This window comes from Scyliorhinus canicula, chromosome 7 (assembly GCF_902713615.1).
Source record: "Scyliorhinus canicula chromosome 7, sScyCan1.1, whole genome shotgun sequence".
In the NCBI taxonomy this organism is placed as follows: domain Eukaryota; kingdom Metazoa; phylum Chordata; class Chondrichthyes; order Carcharhiniformes; family Scyliorhinidae; genus Scyliorhinus; species Scyliorhinus canicula.
The window spans coordinates 54,465,089-54,484,017 of record NC_052152.1 but is presented as its reverse complement, the minus strand read 5'-3'; the positions used below and the strand labels follow the sequence as shown (position 1 = coordinate 54,484,017).

Below are 18,929 nucleotides of genomic sequence, written 5' to 3'. Positions count from 1 at the left end.
AACATCTACAGGTCCCCCAACCAAGCCAAGGCCTTAGGCGGCACCGAGCACCCCCACCCAAGCAGAACTCGCCTCTGGGCTATTAGTGAGGCAAAGACTAGGACATCTGTCCTGGTCACCGTCTGCGACACCGGAGAGTCCGTGCTCCAAAAATAGCCACCAACGGACACGATTCAAGCCCAAAATCCCTGACAGGAGACCCTGAAACTAACCAGCGTGGGGCAAGACCAAAACATATGCGTGTGATTCACCGCTACCCTACAGTTCCGCTCACACCTATCCCGCACCCCCGAGAAGAACCCACTCATGGGTGCCCTAGTCAGATGTGCCCAGTGCACCACCTTGAACTGGATCAGGCTTAACCTCGCAGATGACAAGGTGAAGTTGACCATGTAAAAAGCTTAATTCTACACTCCCCGTCAAAGACCAAACCCAGCCCACCCTCCCACTTTCTCTTTACTTCCTCCTACGATGCCTGCTCCGTCGCCAACGTCTGCCCACAGACATCAGAAATCATACCCTCCCCCAAGAACAGGAGCCTGTCCATATGCAAAGGTGACGGTACCAGGGGAAATGAAGGAAGCTCCTTGCGTTAAAAAAAGAAATCGCTCACCAGAGTACATTCCTCTCAGGAACTGGAACTTCTCTTGCAACTCGTCTAGGCTGGTGAACCTACCCTTCAGAAACATGTCCCTAAACCTGTCCAACCCCTTCCTCTTCTGTGCCCAAACAATGAATCTGGGCCAGACTGCACAAACCTTTGTTTCTTGCAAATCAGAGCCAGAAGTGACATGAACCCAGTTTAAAGTGCTCCCTAAACGGATTCCAAATCCTCAAAGTAGCTATCACTACCAGGCTCAAAGAGAATCTAGCAGGGGGAAATGAGAGTGGTGCAGTAACCAGGGCCCTCAGACCTGACCCTATGTGCAAAACGTCCTCGATCCATTCCCATTCAAGTCCAGAACCTTGAACCACCCCTGTACCTTATCAATATTTGCCACCCAGGGGACTAGGTAATGCTTACCCCCTCCTCCCCATCCCTCCGACTGCCTATCCCTTTGCAAAAATTACCCTGAGAAGTCTTACCAGCCTAAACAAAAGCTGATATCAATTTATTAACCCTGAAAAAGAAATCCTTGGAAGAAAGACTGGGACACACTGGACTTGGGAGCCACGGGACAAAAACAAAAATCTCGGGAGACCATTCATCTTCACAGTCCGTACCCTTCCTGCTAAGGTCAGAGGGAGGGCATCCCAACTTTTAAAATCGACCTTCACCCCATCCACCAAACAAGGGAAGTTAAGTTTATGGAGCGAGGCCCTATCAAGTGCCATCAGATAACAGAAGTTATTCCTGGCAGTCAGCTCCCCTTCCCGGGGGGGGGGGTTCACCCGAAAATATTCACTTTTGCCCAGGTTCAGCTTTAACCCCGATAAGGAGCCAAACTTCCTGAGCAACGTCATTATCTCCCCCACAATGGACAGTGGGTCTGTGATATATAGTAACAAATCGTCCGCATACAAGGGCACCTATGCTCCCTCCCCTAAAGCTCTACCCCCTCCTTCTGTTAGATCACCGCAACACAATGGCCAGCAGCTCAATTGCTCAGGCAAACAAAAGCAGAGAAAATGGACACCCCTGCCTTGTACCCCTGTTCAGTTGGAAATAACCTGAGCTCAGTGCATTAGGACATACAGTGGCAGCCCTGGTCAAAAGCCTAATCCATAAATATATTTTGGCCCGAAGCCAAACAGCCCAGGATCTCAAAAAGAGGTACCCCCACTCAACCTTACTGAACGCCTTCTCCGCGTCTATCAAAATACCCACCTCTGGCTTGGCCCCCAAGGAGGGCAACAACACAATATTTAACAATCTCCTAATATTGGCTGACAACTGCTGGCCCTTAACAAATCCAGTCTGTTCCTCCAAAATCCCCGCAGGTAGGCGGCTCCAGTCACCCGTGGCCATCTAAAACGGAGGCCCACAAAGGATAAAAGGAATTGTGGTCAAGTCAGGCCACAGGACCTCTTGGATCAGAGATAGAAACTGAGGCCATGACAGCAGCAACCCGGGAGGGGAGGGGAGGGCGGGAGGGGGGGGGGGGGGGGGGGGGGGGGGGGGGGGGGGGGGGGGGGGGGGACAACGACGAAGGAAGTACGGTGGCGGCGGTGGCACGGGCAAGGCCTGCCCGAGGACGCTGCTAGAAATGATAAGTTGGTCTGACTGTCGGTTCGCCGGCGGGGGGGGGGGGGGGGGGGGGGGACGCGCGGGTAGGGGGGGGGATTCTTTTTCTTTTTCTTGTTAAGTAGGGGGGTTTGACTTTGTTTTGTTATAATTTAAATGTAAATGTAGGGGGGGTTAAAATGTTTGTATTTTGAAAAATTCAATAAAAATTATTTAAAAAAAAAAAGTCAGGCCACAGACAGTACATAGCCTCTGTGTATCGAGCAAAGGAAAACCAGACCGAATTGAAACTTGCACCTGTTAAAAGGTGAATCACCGATTTCCCCAGGACAATAGACTCAAATTAAGGAATAGCAACAGTAGCAGCCTCCCCGGCGCCACCTCCCCATATTTGGAAAGGCCTACACACTTGGAGCAATAAGGACTAGGACCCACCCAGCCATCAAGGAACCCGCCCCTAATTTGCCATTATTGATCAGAGTGATTGAGAACATATCGATCCATTGGATCATGAGTTAACCCCGCCCAAATGGGCACAAAAGAGAAGGATAAGAAGGCCTGCGCACTCGGGATCGGCCTCTTTTCGGACAGGCCTGTGACCACACCAACTGCAGCATAACGACCAGCCAAGTTCAAGACCCGCAATCGCTACCTGAGAGAGACGAGCCGCAGCCGAGACAAACCTGACGACTTCCAACTGACAGACGTGGGGACTAGATAAAGGCCTTTTCTACCTGCACAGAGCCGGTCATCCAGAAGTTAAGTAAAGATCATCTTAGTTGATAGGTGTAGTTTAATGTGTAGCCGCGTGTATCATTGCACATAGAGATAAGTCTTGTGTTTAATAATAAACTGTCCTTCAACTAACATACTGGTTGTGTGGTCATTTGGTCAATACGAGAAACATCCTCGCAGCTTGTGGTTTGTTAATAAAGTGGCAACACACCTCAGGTAGGCAGGGCTCCAGACACCCCAGGTAGGCAGGGCTCCAAACGCATTGCCAACACCTTAGCATCAGCGTTTAACAACAAAATAGGCAGATACGACCCACCATGGGATTTTCAGGACCAAGGAAATTGATGTCTGTGCCAAAGTAGACGCCAACATGCGCTGGGGCACGGAATCATTCAACATATCCAGCAGAAGTGGGACCAACTGATGAGAAAACTGTTTGTAAAATTCAATGGGGAACCCATCTGGGCCCAGTGCCTTGCCCACCTGCATTAACCAAATAAAGCTCATGATCTCCTCTGGCCCCAGTGGTGTCGTCAACTCCTGCCTTTTCTCGTGTTCCAAAAGTTAACACATCCAAAAATTGCTTAATTGATGAACTCTCCTCTGGGGGCTGACTCATACAACTCACGGTAGAAGGCCTCAAACACCTCATTAACCTTTGCTGGGGCAAAAACCAACCCGCCACCAGAGTCCATAAATTGCACCATCTCCCGGGAGACAGCCTGCTGCCTCAGCTGGTGAGCCAACAGATGACTGACCTTCTCCCCATACTCAGTCCCCTTCGAGCATCGTAGCTGTCACACCGCCTTACCCGTTGACAAATCAAAATTAATTTGCAATTTCTTTCTTTCCACCAATATCTCCGATGTCGGGGCAATAGAGTATTGGCAGTCCACCTCGAGAATGGAGTCCACCAGCCTATGCTTCTCCACCTTCCCAGATTTATCCCAATGCACCTTATAAGAGATTATCTCCCCCCCCACCCCCCAATAACTATTTGTCCCGAGCGTGGACGGCGAGCCCGCCTCATTCCTCATTCCAACATCAGGTCCACAAAATCCAGAGCATGATCCAATATAACGATCGCCGAGAATACACCTCCCCCGCACCAGCTCTGGGCCTACGCAAGATGGCCACGACAACCCTCATCAAGCCAGTCCAAAAACAAAGGAACTGTAATCGTCAGCAGTCTACCCCTCCCCTCCTTCCTTCCCAGTTAGCCCCACACCACTCTGAAAACCAAACAACAAAAGCCTCCCTCCCCAAACCCAAACAAAACAGGAAAAAAATGGTAACAAGCTACAGACAACTCTCTTTCTCTGCTCCCATTAACTAGCTACACTGCGAGCAGAGTGACCCCCGCATAGGGTAGAAATCAATGTTAACTAAACATCAATGATCAGCACCAACCCACCCCTTACCAATTTTTAATACAGAACAATAGAGGAAAATCAACACCCAATTGCCCTCCCCCAAAAGACTCCAACAGTACAATGTTGTCATGACTTAGACCAAGCCTTTCAGATTGGCCAATTGGAATAAGAGTTCCCAGATTACAGGCCCAATCAGGGAACCTGTTTTTTGTATATAACAGAGAGTGTCAGATTTTCTGCACTCCCAGTGTAGACAGCAAGCTGAATGCACGCTGTTACTGCAGTTGGTTTGTTAATTCTGGTGGAGGGATTGGAGTGATCTCTGTATATCAATATACATGATCAATGTATGTAAACCTAGTACAGTCACTTCAACACTAGGGGCGGGATTTTCCGACCCTCCGCGCCGACACTGCACTTAGCGCGGGGGTGGAGAATTACCTAAAATAGGCTCCAACGCCGGCCAGCGATTCTCCGGCAACTGGAGAATCGCCGGCAGTCACGCACGCATGATCGATGCAGCGCCGGTCGAGGGCCATTGAAAGCGGCCCCGGGGCAATTCTCCGCCCTCGACAGGCCGAGTGCCCGCTGAGTTCCGTCGGCGGGTTCAGATGTGGTCCCACCCGGCGGAACCTCGGCGTTGCGGCTGCGGGTGCCATCCTGCTGGGGGGGGGCGAGGGGGATCCGACTTCGGGGGGGGGGGGCCTCCACGGTGGCCAGGCCGGGGGGGGGGGGGGGAATCTATGTTCCTACACACTGGGCCCCTGTAGGGCTCCGCCATGTTGCGCGGGGGCCGGTGCGAAGATGGCCCCGCGCGCATGCTCAGGCCCGCGGCCGGTCGCCGTGCGCATGCGCGGGCATAACTGCAGGGCCCCGCCGGCAGCTGGAGGTGCAGGACAACATGCAGATACAGATTAACTTAAAAATGAACCAACAACAAACTCCATAGTTCTTTGGCACTTCAGTTCACCTCCAGTCCGTGCTTCTTGACAAACGCATTTGCATCCTCTGGCACATCAAAATAATAGTCTTGGTTCTTAAAAGTCACCTGAAGTCGAGCCGGGTATAAGACGTCAGACCTCACGTTGCTCTTGTACAGCCCGCCGATGACCTTATTAAACGCCACATGCCTTCTCAGCAACACTGACCCAACATCTTGGTATAGTTTGATGCCATGGCCCTCCCTTCTACAGTCTCAATGGCCCTTCGCCCATCTCTGGACCCATTCCTTTTTTTAAAAATTTAGATTACGCAATTCATTTCTTGCAATTAAGGGGCAATTTAGCGTGACCAATCCACCTAGCCTGCACATCTTTGGGTTGTGGGGGCGAAACCCACGCAAACACGGGGAGAATGTGCAAGCTCCACACAGACAGTGACCCAGAGCCAGGATCGAACCTGTGACCTCGGCGCCGTGAGGCAACAGGGCTAACCCACTGTGCCACCGTGCTGCCCCCGCTGGACCCATTCCTTATCCAGGTATTGATGAAACCCGACTATGGTCGCCTGTGGTGGCTCCCCAGATCTGGGCTCCAGCCTCAGTGACCGATGGGCCCAGTCCCAATCTTTCAAACATCTTGGACATACAGTCCACTGAGTTTGTGCCCTCTGGCAATCAACGACTCAGGGCATCTGGTTCTCCAGATCGTGAACCTTGGCCTACAGCATTCTACGCTCCTCAGCCAAAAACACCATCCACTCCAGAGAGACAATCCGATCAGAGAGCACCACCTCCACCTTCTGTATCATCGCCCTGTGTACCTCTATCCGCCGGTTCATCTTATCCATGTCCACCCGAATTGGGGTCAAAGCCCTCCCCCTCCCCCCCCCCCCCCCCCATTGCCTTCTTCAAATCCTCAGCGACTGCCTATTGCTGCTTCTTAAGTATGTCGGTCATGAATCTAACCAATGATGAGTCAACAGTACAAACGGAAACCCAAAAACACCAGCAACTTGCAGGGCTCCCAAACTGGGAGCAACAGATAGCCACTAACACAAAAAGTCACTAGTCCACAAAGGCACCCCCACACAACCTTCGAGTTGCTCAGTCAAACGAGCTACCACCCCTCCACTCCTGCAGAACCAGCATCTGGTCACATTAACAAGTAACACACAGTTTCAGGCATAAGTCAATAAACAGTCAAAGGTCAATAAACAGTCAAAAGTAAATAAACAAAACATTCCAGAACAGCCCCGGACATCGTAGTAGAAGGGAGGATTCGTCCTCTCTTTCCCTCCCCCCACAGCTTTGAATAGCAGAATCTCAAAACAAGGACAGTCAGTACCTGAAAGCCACACAGTAACAGAGCAGAGCAGAGTAGTGAGAAAACATATCTTCCCCATTTTCAGATGGTAGTAGGCTTGTTCACAACTTTCTTTTGCTTGAGTTGAGGCTTCAGAAGCAGAAAAGGCAACAGCAAACAAAACACTGGTTCTTCAAGCAGTTTTTCAGACAGACATAGGTAAAGAGCACTGATAGAAATCAGCTTTTCTGGTAAGCTATAGATGAGATAGATAAAAAGGTTTAATTGAGAAATAATTAAGAGTAATTGACTAAATCATATTAACCATGAGAGTGAGGAAAGCCGACTAGCTGGGAACTAATCAGATAAGACTCTAAATTTTCACATTTTGCAAGTTGCTCCAGACATCCAAGGCCAGTGACAAAAGACTCCATTGTATGCAGATGCCTTCCCAGGCCTCGACAGGTCTGTTTCCATGGTAACATCAGTCAGGGTTATAATGAATTTTTGAAAACTGTGTTAATCTAATTAATGTAGATGCATAATTGGCAAGTCAGGGTATGGAAAATTACACCAAAACATTTATCTCTCTCAAAATTGACAGACAGACAGTTTGGCTGAATTGAGAGACTTATAAACTAGTTAAAGCCAATCACAGCTGTAAAGAAGGCGAAACTTTCAGATAATTATCTTCTTAAAAATCACTTGTCGGGATGGAAAAATCCATTCCGGAATCAATCTAACTTCTTTCTGAAACCTATGTCTTGGCTGCTGCCTTTGCTATCGCCACTTTTCTTTTATTTAAATCAATCTGTAATTTTATACTGTGTATTATGATGTGAAGAATTACCACGATTTGTATTTTAAACTCAACCACAGTATTCGCTAAAGACAATCAATCTGACCTATGTTTGTATTGCAACCAAAAGTTTATCAGTAGACACTAAAGCTGAAAATAAAGTTCAACGAAACTTTGCCAAAAAGCCTGGAATCTCTGTTATTTGGGAACTAAGAAAGGATAACGCATTTCTAGGGTTCCAAATAGACACAGAGATCCATCAAGCACAGAGCACACACAACCTGCAGCCACTTGGAAGCTGTGAAGTGCTCACATTGCTAGAACTGCCAATTCCACATTAGCAATAGCCTGCAGGCGCGTGGCTAGCAGCCGTCAGTGGGAGTTCAAGTAACTATCACTGCCTTACCACAGACGGAGTTCTGTCATGGGGGTGTTCGATGGAAGGACAGATCGAGACTGGAGCAGGTCCCGTCATAGATATACACAATCCGGGGGGATGGGGGGGGGGGGGGATGGTGTGCTGGGCCTGAGACACAGCCCCCCTGACCAGGGAAGGACCACGCCACACCCCCCCCCCCCCACACAAGGCAGTGGCCGACCGAGGACGTCCAAACATCCCGGGGCTCCCCCACCCCACCCTGGCACGCTGAGGCCCGAGTGCCCGAGCCGACTGTCCAATTCTGAAGATGGCTACTTGCTCCTCGGATTCCCACAGCAGTTATTCCACTAGCTTAAAAAGATGTACTAAACGTGACCACTCGCTGGGGAGGCGGGTAGATCACAGGGGCCATTCAATAGGGGGTCCTTCCCATTATGGAATGGAGATTGGTCTTAATTGGTGATTATTGTTTCTTGCCACGCCGCAGCGGGATCCTGATTTTAATAATAATTTTTATTATCACAGGTAGGCTTACATTAACACTTCAATGTAGTTACTGTGAAAAGCCCCTGGTCGCCACATTCCAGCGCCTGTTCAGGTAAACGGAGGGAGAATTCAGACTGTCCAAATAACCAAATATGTATGTCTTTCGGGACTTGTGGGAGGAAACCCACGCAGACATGGGGAGAACGTGCAGACTCCGCACAGGCAGTGTCCTAAGCCGGGAAGCAAACCAGGGACCCTGGCGCTGTGAAACAACAATGCGAACCATTGTACTATCTCGCCAAAGGGAGCGGGCCAGTTAGATCGGAAACCGATCAGAGTCGGGCGATGTTCCTGATTTCGGCCTCTCCCTCTATCTAATTGGCCCGTCCGCTCTCTAGCCCGATCGATAAATTTCTTTGAAGTGGTGAGAGAGAGAAGTGTTGAAAGAGAAGGAAGGGGTGGACAAGGGTAATGCAGATGTAATTGATCTAGATTTCCACACACCTTTGATGAGGTACCACTGAATGAGGTCAGAAGATGCAGAATAAGGGAACTAACAGCAGAATAGATAGCTGGCTGTAACACATAAAGCAGACATTAGAGGTATAGAGGCAAAAGTTACCAAGTGAGATGCACAAGGATCAGAAGTGGGACCATGGCCGTTTTCAATTTATATTAATTGACTTTGGAATTAAAAACGTAATTTCTTAATTTATCATCAAATTGAGAAGGCAGGTCAGCACTGCAAATGTTTGCATTAAATTACAAGCCGATACTAATAAACGTATTAGGTAATATTAGAAAAATAAGGAAATGACATTACTTAGAAAAGAAGAATCTAAATGGCACAGTGGAGCAAAGAGATCTGGACATACAAACACACATATCACTACATGTTGCAATACAGATCAATAAGCCATAACGAAAGCAAACAAATTACCAGGGTTTATTTCTAAGGGGAGAGAATCTATACTAAACTTGTATTGAACCTTGGCGAGACCACATTTGGAATGCTGTGCACAGTGCTGTTTATTATATTAGCATTGCTGCCTCACAGTACCAGGGACCCGGGTTTGACTCCAGCCTTCGGTGACTGTGGAGTTTGCACGTTCTCCCAGTGCCTGCGTGGATTTCGTCCAGGTGCTCTGGTTTCCTCCCACAGTCCAAAGATGTGCAGGTTAGGTGGGGTTACAAGCCTAGATAGGATCTCTTTCATGTGGGTCGGTACAGACTCAATGGGCCCAACAGCCTCCTTCTGCACTGTTGGGATTCTATGGAAAACGATAGAGGCACAAGAAGAGGGTATAATAAAAATTACAAGGATGATACCAGAACTCCAAAATTATTCCCAAAAGCAAAAGGATGATGAATATCCTGGCTATCTTTCACTTATAAAGGGGTGGCTGAGGGGTGACCCAATAGAGGTATTAAAATTATGAAAGATTTTGATACAGCAGACATGGAGAGTGTTTCCACTTAGGCAAATATAGAGACCATTAATATAGTGCAAGTCCCAAGTTTTTTTTACAGAGGGTAGTGGGTGCCTGAAACTCGCTGCCGGAGGTGATGGTGGAAGCAGGGACGATAGTGACATTTAAGGGGCATCTTGACAAATACATGAATAGGATGGGAATAGAGGGATACGGACCCAGGAAGTGTAAGATTGTAGTTTAGTCAGGCAGCATGGTCGGCACGGGCTTGTTCCTGCGCTGTACTTTTCTTTGTTCTTTGTTTGTTCCTTGAAATTAAATTAGGAATTCAAAAGCTTCTTTATCCAGGGTGGTGAGAATGTGCACTCACTAGTATAGGGAATAGTTGAGGCAACTAATATAGGCTAATTTGATATGCTATATCAAACTCCTTCTTGAAAACATACGCTGTTTTGGCCTAAACTGCTTACTGTGGTAGAGAATTCTACAGGCTCATAATTTTCTGGATGAAGACATTCTCCTCCTCTCAGTCCTAAATGGTCTACTCCATTTCCTTAAACTGTGGCTCCTGGTTTGGACTCTCCTGCCAATGGGAATATCTTTCCTGCATCTACCCTGTCTAGTCCTGTTAGAATTTTACAGGTGTCTATAAGATTCCCACTCATTCCTCTAAACTCCAGATAATATAATCCTTATTGACTCGATCTCTCCTGTAAATCCCGCCATCCCAGGAATCAGTATGGTAAATCATCACTGCACTCCCTCTATAGCAGGAACATCCTTCCTCAGATAAGAAGACCAATATTCCAGGTGTGGTCTCACCAAGGCCTTGTATAATTGCTGCAAGATATCCCTGTTCCTGTATTTGAATACTCTCGCTATGAAGGCCAAAATACCATTTGCCTCCTTTATCGCCTGCTGCATCTGCATGCTTACTTTCAGCAACTGGTGTGCGAAGACACTCAAGGTTTTGTTGCACAGTCCCATCTCAATTTATAGCAATTCAGATAATAATTTATCTTCCTGTTTTTGCTACCTCACATTTACCCACATTGTACTGCATCTGCCATGCATTTGCCCACTCATCCAACTTGTCCAAATCATACTGATGCATGTCTACATCCTCCTCACAGCTCACCTCCATTCCACCCCCACTCAGCTTTGTGTCATCTGCAAATTTGGAGATATTACATTTAGTTCCTCCATCAAAATCATTAATATACATTGTGGATATAGATAGCCAAGTACAGACATTGGAAACAAAGACCTGACAGCCTTGTTTTGGCAACAATTGACCGAGAAATGGAGGTTAAGACAGAACAGGATGAAGAAAAGTCCAATAGGTGGATAACATTGAGAGATGAATTGAGGGACTGGAAGAAAGCCAAAGAAGCAAGACTATGCAAACAACCCCACTAAAACTATGGTGAAATGAACAAACATGTTGAGGAAGTACAGAGTAAAGGGTTATCCTGATAGTTAGATGAGGAAGGGTGGAGGATATTGGAGTGGAACCTCATCCGGCTGAATGTCCATTGCTGTGCTGCATATTCTATCTAATTCTATGTAACAAGCAAGGTTACAAGCAACAAAATATTATTCTTTTGGTGAATGAGTTTATCATGGCAAAGAATGTAGGCACCAGGAATAACGGTTCCTCACTTTGTGTACCAGTTTCAACATTAAGAAATCCCAGCCCAAATACAACATGGTTAGATACAAATTCTTCAAATTTCCTCCAATAATATACTTTAGCTCCAAACACAGGACAATTCAAACTTAAGAAAACATAATTAAAGTTTTTTTGCTTACATCAAATTTGTGGTGGGGTCTTCACATCAACAACAAACAGTTTCCAATCAGAGTGAATACAACATTCTTGTTAATCTGGACCATCTGGCCACACATTCAAGACAAAAATAGAAAGCCAATGCATCCTAACTTATGCACCCAAAATAACTGATGGCAATCCTCCTTATTACAGCATCTAACTTTTCTTTTCTTTTTTAAATCACAGATAATTCCAGGGATTTACCTTCATTTATCTACACGTTATGTTAATCATTATGCACTGCAAAACTTTCTGATGAGTCCTAGTTTGAACTGTATGCCTAATTATCAAAATAGGTAACACAACCTAATGTCTTAATGTCAATAATAATAATCTTTATTATTGTCACAAGTAGGCTTACATTAACACTACAGTGAAATTACTGTGAAAATCCCCTCGTCGCTACGCTCCAGGTTCACTGAGGGAGAATTCAGAATGTCCAAATCACCTAACAAGCAAGTCCTTCGGGACTTGTGGGAGGAAACCAGAGCACCAGTAGGAAACCCACGCAGACATGGGGAGAACGGGTAGACTCCGCACAGACAATGACCCAAGCCGGGAATCGAACGCGGGTCCCCGGCGCTGTGAAGCAACAGTGCTAACCACTATGCTACCATGCTGCCCAAAAGGACAGTAAGCAAGGACTGGTAAGCATGGTATGATCTTTATAGGAAGCGGAGATAATGGTATTTTAAACTGAATATCAATCCCTACATACAACTGCTTGATTTCCACGCTAACTCCCAACCAAACAACAATGAACATCCAAATTAAGAGATGAAGAATCCAATATTCCATGTAGATTTATACCCATACGAACAGCTTAGGAAGGCGAGGGGAGTGGTGTACGAGCATGGGGAAAAGGCTAGCAGACTGTTAGTGCAGCAACTCAGGAGGAGGGAGGCGGCCAGGGAAATAGATAGAGTGAGGGACGAGGGGGGGCGCAAAGTGGAGGACCCGGCAGAATTGAATAGGGTATTCCGGGACTTCTATCGTAAGCTGTATACTTCGGAGCCGCAGGAAGAACCGGAGGGGATGAAAAGGTTTCTGGACGTGTTAACATTCCCAACAGTTGGTGGGGGGCGAGTGGAAGAGCTGGGGGCCCCGATTAGAGTAGAGGAGGTATTGGGGGGCCTTAAGGCTATGCGGTCGGGGAAGTCCCCGGGGCTGGATGGATACCCAGTAGAGTTTTATAGGAAGTTCTCTGAGCTGGTGGGCCCGGTCTTGGCGAGGGTTTTCAATGAGGCAAGGGACAGAGGGACCCTGCCGCCGACAATGTCACAAGCCACCATATCTCTGATATTGAAGCGGGGTAAAGACCCGGAGGCGTGCGGGTCCTACAGGCCAATCTCTCTGATTAATGTAGACGCCAAGCTCCTGGCAAAGGTACTGGCGGGTAGAATGGAGGACTGTGTACCGGAGGTGATTGGGGAGGATCAAACGGGGTTCGTGAAAGGTAGGCAGCTGGCGGCCAATCTGAGGAGATTGCTCAATGTGATAATGATGCCCCCGGCGGGTAGAGAGGTGGAGGTAGTGGTGGCAATGGACGCCGAGAAGGCCTTTGACCGGGTGGAGTGGGACTATCTATGGGAGCTGCTCGGACGGTTTGGGTTCGGGGGGGGATTGGTGGATTGGATCAAATTATTATATCAGGCCCCGAGGGCCAGCGTCAGGACCAACAGAGAAGGGTCGGAGTACTTTAGGTTGTACCGAGGGACCAGACAGGGCTGCCCGCTCTCCCCGCTGCTGTTTGCGCTGGCCATAGAGCCGCTGGCGATTGCGCTGAGAGCCGCAGAGGGTTGGAAGGGGATGGTGAGGGGCGGAGTTGAACACAGGGTTTCTCTTTATGCAGACGACCTGCTCCTGTACGTGTCGGACCCAGTGGCCGGGATGGGAACTATACTGGGAATGCTGAGGAAGTTCGGCCAGTTCTCAGGATACAAATTAAATACGGTCAAGAGTGAAATGTTTGTGGTCCAGGCAAGGGGCCAGGAGAACAGATTGAGAGGGCTACCGTTTAGGCTGGTTGAGGAAAATTTCCGGTATTTGGGAATCCAGGTGGGGCAGGCTGCATAAGTTAAATTTGGCCAGGGTAGTGGAGCAAATGAAGGGAGAGTTTCGGAGATGGGATGCACTCCCGCTGTCGCTGGGAGGGAGGGTGCAGACTGTAAAGATGACAATCCTCCCTCGATTTTTGTTTATTTTTCAGTGTCTCCCGATCTTTATCCCACAGTCCTTCTTCAAAAGAGTTAACGGGCTGATCATGAGCTTTGTCTGGGCGGGAAAATCCCCGTGGGTGAAGAAGGTGATGTTGGAGAGGAACCGCAGCGAGGGAGGGCTGGCTTTGCCGAGTCTGGTCAATTATTACTGGGCGGCCAACATCGCTGCGATAAGGAAGTGGATGGTGGGTACGGGGTCTATTTGGGAGCGGGTGGAGGCGGCTTCGTGCAGGGGCTCCAGCTTGGAAGCCCTGGTCACGGCTCCTCTACCGCTGCTGCCGGCCAAGTACACCACCAGCCCGGTAGTGGTGGCGACCCTGCGGATATGGGGCCAGTGGAGGAGGCATGTGGGGGAGATGGGGGCGTCTGTTTGGGCGCCAATCTGCGACAACCATCGGTTTGCCCCCGGTAGTATGGATGGGGGGTTCCGAGTATGGCGGCGAGCAGGGGCGGGAAGGGTGGGTGATATGTTCCTGGAAGGGAGCTTCGCGAGTTTGAGGAGCTTGGAGGAGAAATTTGGGTTGGTAAGGGGAAATGATTTTAGATACCTACAGTTGCGGGACTTTGTTCGTAGACAGGTCCCATCTTTCCCGCGCCTCCCGCCAATGGGGATCCTCGACAGAATAGTCTCTAGGAGGGAAGAAGGGGAGGGCAGAGTCTCGGGTATATATAAGGTGCTCATGAGGGAGGAAGGGTCCCAGACAGAGGAACTGAAACTTAAATGGGAGAAGGAGCTAGGCGGGGAAATGGAGGATGGGCTGTGGGCAGAGGCCCTGAGCAGGGTAAATTCGACCGCGACATGTGCTAGGCTCGGGCTGATCCAATTTAAGGTCGTTCACCGGGCCCATATGACGGTGGCTCGGATGAGCAAATTTTTCGGGATAGAGGACAAATGCGCTAGGTGCGCGGAAGGACCAGCGAACCATGTTCACATGTTTTGGGCATGCCCTAAGCTGAGGGGGTACTGGGAGGGATTTGCAGGGGTCATGTCCCAGGTGCTAAAAACAAGGGTGGTGATGAGTCCAGGGGTGGCAATTTTTGGGGTTTCGGAAGACCCGGGCGTCCAGGGGGAGAAAGAGGCCGATGTGTTGGCCTTTGCTTCCCTGATAGCCCGGCGACGAATATTATTGGCGTGGAGGGACTCAAAGCCCCCGAAGACTGAGTGGTGGCTTGCGGACATGTCGAGTTTCCTGGGGATGGAAAAAATTAAGTTCGCCTTGAGGGGATCTGTGCAGGGGTTCACCCGGAGGTGGCAACCATTTATTGACTTCTTTGCGGGAGATTGAGCGTCAGCAGGGGGGTGGGGGTAGAGTAGAGTAGGAGGGAAAATATGGCGGGTAGTACCGGTGGGAGGGGAGCGGGTTTGTGCAATATGTTACGATGGAAGTATTGAAAGTACGTGGATGTTTGCACATTTTTGCCTTTTTTGCTTTCTCTCTGATGATGTCTGTAACTGTTTATAAAGCCAAAAACTACCTCAATAAAATTGTTTATTAAAAAAACAGACTTATACCCATACTAGTATACCTCCCATGACATTTCGCATATTTACTAGGAAGGTAGAGATGGGAAGAAGATGAAGATTGATTAGCAAGTGAAAAGATATAATTTGTTTTCCTTTACTGCCAAGATTTCAAGTTCTGTGAAATATGATACATGTAATATTCAAAGAAGTTTTAAAATAAATTGGCGAGGAACAGACTGGAAAAATGAGATAAGGGCTACTGCCCTTTCAAAGGATAAAAACAAAAATACATGTTTCCGTATTATCATTTTGAATGAATAGTACTGCTCACAATAAATTTAAGCCCACATTATCTATATCAAGCTGATGTTGATGTCCATATATTACAGGTTCTCTCTCTTCTAATCTTCTTTGAACATTTATTCTCTTTGTGTCAGCATGGTCATTTTTCTCCTGAGGCGGGCTTTAACAGAAAATCTCAAAAAGTAGTGGAACTGCACTCCTCTGCATCTTCTGCCAAAACTGCATATCCCTTCTTCTACCTATCACAGAGGAATTTTCAATGTATTTTGAAACAGAATGTTGCAACCCACAAATTAATTTTAAAATGTATTATATATTTCACATGCATACAGTACATACACGCAGATATCTATATATTGATAAAAGAAAATATCCATATATTGATAAAAGAAAATAATCAAGGTAGGAAACAGTGTGACTAGTAATAGCCTTTAGGAAGATGGAGACATTGGTGTGCTGAGCACATGGTCGATGAAATTTAAAGTAGAGAAACGTGAAATTATACTTTTCAGTTGGAGAAATGAAAGGATGCATGTAATATAAACTAAATTATATAATTTTAAGAGGAATGTAGGAACTGAGGGACCAGGGAGCATGTGCGCACAATTCCTTGAATTAAACAGGATAAGTCCAAAGATGTGCAGGTTAGATGAATTGGCCACACTAAATTGCCCCCTTAGTGTCCAAAGGTTGGGTGGAGTTGCAAGGATGGGGTGGGGGATTGGGCCTAGGTAGGGTGCTCTATCGGGACAGGGGCCGGTGCAGACTCAATGGGTCAAATGGCCTCCTGAACTGGAGGGATTCTATAATTGGTTCAGAAAACTGTTAAAAGATATTCTATCCTTGGCTTTATCAACAAGTGATGAATATAAAATGGAAGAAAGTCATGTTAGCAGGGCTGGTTTAGCTCAGTGCGTTAGACAGTTGGTTTGTGATGCAGAACAAGGCCAACAGCGCGGGTTCAATTCCTATACCAGCTGAGAATTCTGAATTCTCCCTCTGTGTACCCGGACAGGTGCCGGAACTTCATTGCAGTGTTAATGTAAGCCTACTTGTCACAACAAAGGATCTTTCTTTAAATCGCTGCAAACACTTGTTCGGCCTCAACTGGAATAGAGTTCAATTCCTGGCACACTTTCACCAAAATGATTTGGAATGCACTGTCTGAAAAGTGTATGATGTGGAGATGCCGGTGTTGGACTGGTAACCTGTGATTATCCCTCTCTCTGGATCTGTTTGATTACCTGCAAATACTCGCAATCCAAGCATTGTCCGGCATCTCTGACTTTGTCTATATAAATGTTTCTGGATCATACCTCTCCATTCACCCGAGGAAGGAGCTGCGCTCCGAATGCTCGTGTTTGAAACAAACCTGTTGGACTTTAACCTAGTGTTGTAAGACTTCTTACTGAAAAGTGTATGGTAGGGACAGGAAGAGCACATGGAAGCTGATTCAATAACAACATTCATAAAGTGGAGATGCCGGCGTTGGACTGGGGTGAGCACAGTAAGAAGTCTTACAACACCAGGTTAAAGTCCAACAGGTTTGTTTCAAACACGAGCTTTCGGAGCGCAGCTCCTTCCTCAGGTCCTTCCTCAGATTCACCCGAGGAAGGAGCTGCGCTCCGAAAGCTTGTGTTTGAAACAAACCTGTTGGACTTTAACCTGGTGTTGTAAGAACATTCATAAAAAGAGTTGTCTAAAGACTTGGAGGGAAATAAAATTACAGGGCTATGGGGAAGGAGAGTGGGTGAATTGAATGGATCAGCAAAGATTTAGCACGACACCAAGGATGAATAGCCTCCTTCTGTGCTATATCATTCTATGATGCTATGTCAGGAGAATTTTAAAAAGGCTGTGAAGGCACCCTTTTCTGATTAGCACTCAGAACTAAAATAACCCCCTGAGCTCCATCTCCAGCGGGGGTGGGGGGAGTCTTCCCTGACCGGTAAAGGCGGATTTCTGCTGGGTCACTTGCAGGGTGTGATACACGGCGCAGATAAAAGAAAGCCTTCCCTATCTGAGGATCGCTGCCGAACAGACGGCTCTCACCATGTTGCCTGTTGCCTGTGTCCTCCTCCTCCTCCTCCTCCTCCTCCTCAGTCAAAACCGCCGCCGCTTCTTCCCGGCTCCGCTCTGTTGAGCTGAAGGTCCCATAGCAACGGCCGGCGCACGGATTTCGATCCAAGTTATTTTTTTAATTTAAAGTATTACGTTTATTTCTTAACCATGGTTTAATAGGATTGGAAACGCACAATACTTTTTTCAAAAAAAAGTCGAAACCTTTCTATTTGTTGAGGCAGGAGGTGTGGTTGGCCGGGGTGAAAGGTCATCCTGCCGCCGGAAGTTGTATCTGTGGCTCGCTCTGCCGCCGGAAGTTGTATCTGTGGCTCGCACTGTTGTCAGCTTGGTTGAAGCTGCCACGCAGGAGAACAGTTGTCACTTCGGGTAAGTGAAGCAGGAGGCTGGCCTCGCTGCAGTTTTCGCGTTCGAGTTGGTCTATTGTAAGCGCCACGTCTGAGTCAAAACGTCGGTGAACCGACAGAAGGTTCCGCCGTCACCGTTCCAGTGCTAGATCTGGGCCTGGGCTTTCCCACTTAAAGAAGCTCTTGGCCATTCTGGACTGTGCGCGACCTACCGGCAAAATAGCTTCAGACAAAAAAAAAGCAAAGTAGTGTCGATTCTGGAAATGTAAAACTGAAACAGAAAATGCTGGATATGATCAGCAGGTCTGGCAGTATTTATGGCCAGAGAAGTTAACTGCGTAAACTGGAAAATGATAGGAAAAAAACCATTTTTTTTTAAGAGGAAAACAAAAGGGTGCTTATGTGATTGGTCGCATTGCAAAAAAAGAATGAGATGGTAAGGGACGAGACGCAAAAGATGTATTTAGAGGAGGTGTAACGAGCACATGCAGAATTATTACCAACAGCTGTTGTCTGAAAAAAAAGGGGACATGATGTGAAATTGTCAAGCTCCATGTTAAATCCAGAAGGCTGTGAAGTGCTTAATTAAAAGACGAGGATGCTGCTCTTTGAGATTGTGTTAATCTTTATTGACACAATAAATCTTTACCCAGCCTCCCTTAATAGCTGAAACCCTATTGCCCATGCAACATCCTGGTGCAATCACATCCTTCCTATAGCCTGACAACCAGAACGGCAGGCAGTATTCTAGGTGTGGCCAAACACTTGTTTTATACTGCTCCATCATAACCTCCTATATTTTTTGTCTTGGCTCATAAAGCTAAATATTCCATATGCCTTCTTAACAACCTTATCTACCTGTCCTGTTGCCTTTGGGGATTTTTAGACATCCACCCAAAGGTCCCTCTGGTACTTTGTACTTCCTGGTGTCCCACCATTCATTATGTATTCCCTTGCCTTGTGAGGCATTATCTCACTTTTCAGGGTTAAATTCCATTTGTCACTGTTCTTTCCATCTGACCAGTCCATTTACATCATCTTCTGCACAACATTGA

General features: G+C 47.4%; 2 protein-coding genes across 10 annotated transcripts in view; one reads left to right on the top strand and one right to left on the bottom strand.

Moving 5' to 3' along the window:
• Positions 1 to 18,929, bottom strand: part of nme7 (NME/NM23 family member 7) — a 305,234-nt gene that overhangs the window by 281,186 nt on the left and 5,119 nt on the right. For 4 of the 8 annotated variants that reach the window (XM_038802057.1, XM_038802053.1, XM_038802055.1 and 1 more), the window contains exon 2: positions 8,705 to 8,776. The exons of 1 other annotated variant lie outside the window; for it this stretch is intronic. In XM_038802057.1, coding sequence (XP_038657985.1) covers positions 8,705 to 8,776 — 72 coding nt within the window. Of the gene's footprint in view, positions 1 to 6,578; positions 6,793 to 8,704; positions 8,777 to 17,500; positions 17,655 to 18,929 lie in introns of those variants that run through there. 3 more of the 8 variants (XM_038802061.1, XM_038802054.1, XM_038802058.1) reach the window with 3 other exon arrangements.
• Positions 17,771 to 18,929, top strand: part of blzf1 (basic leucine zipper nuclear factor 1) — a 33,441-nt gene continuing 32,282 nt past the window's right edge. The window contains exon 1 of one of the 2 annotated variants that reach the window (XM_038802051.1): positions 17,771 to 17,896. The gene's annotated coding sequence lies outside the window, so the exon portion shown is untranslated. Of the gene's footprint in view, positions 17,897 to 17,939; positions 18,311 to 18,929 lie in introns of those variants that run through there. The other variant, XM_038802052.1, reaches the window with a different exon arrangement.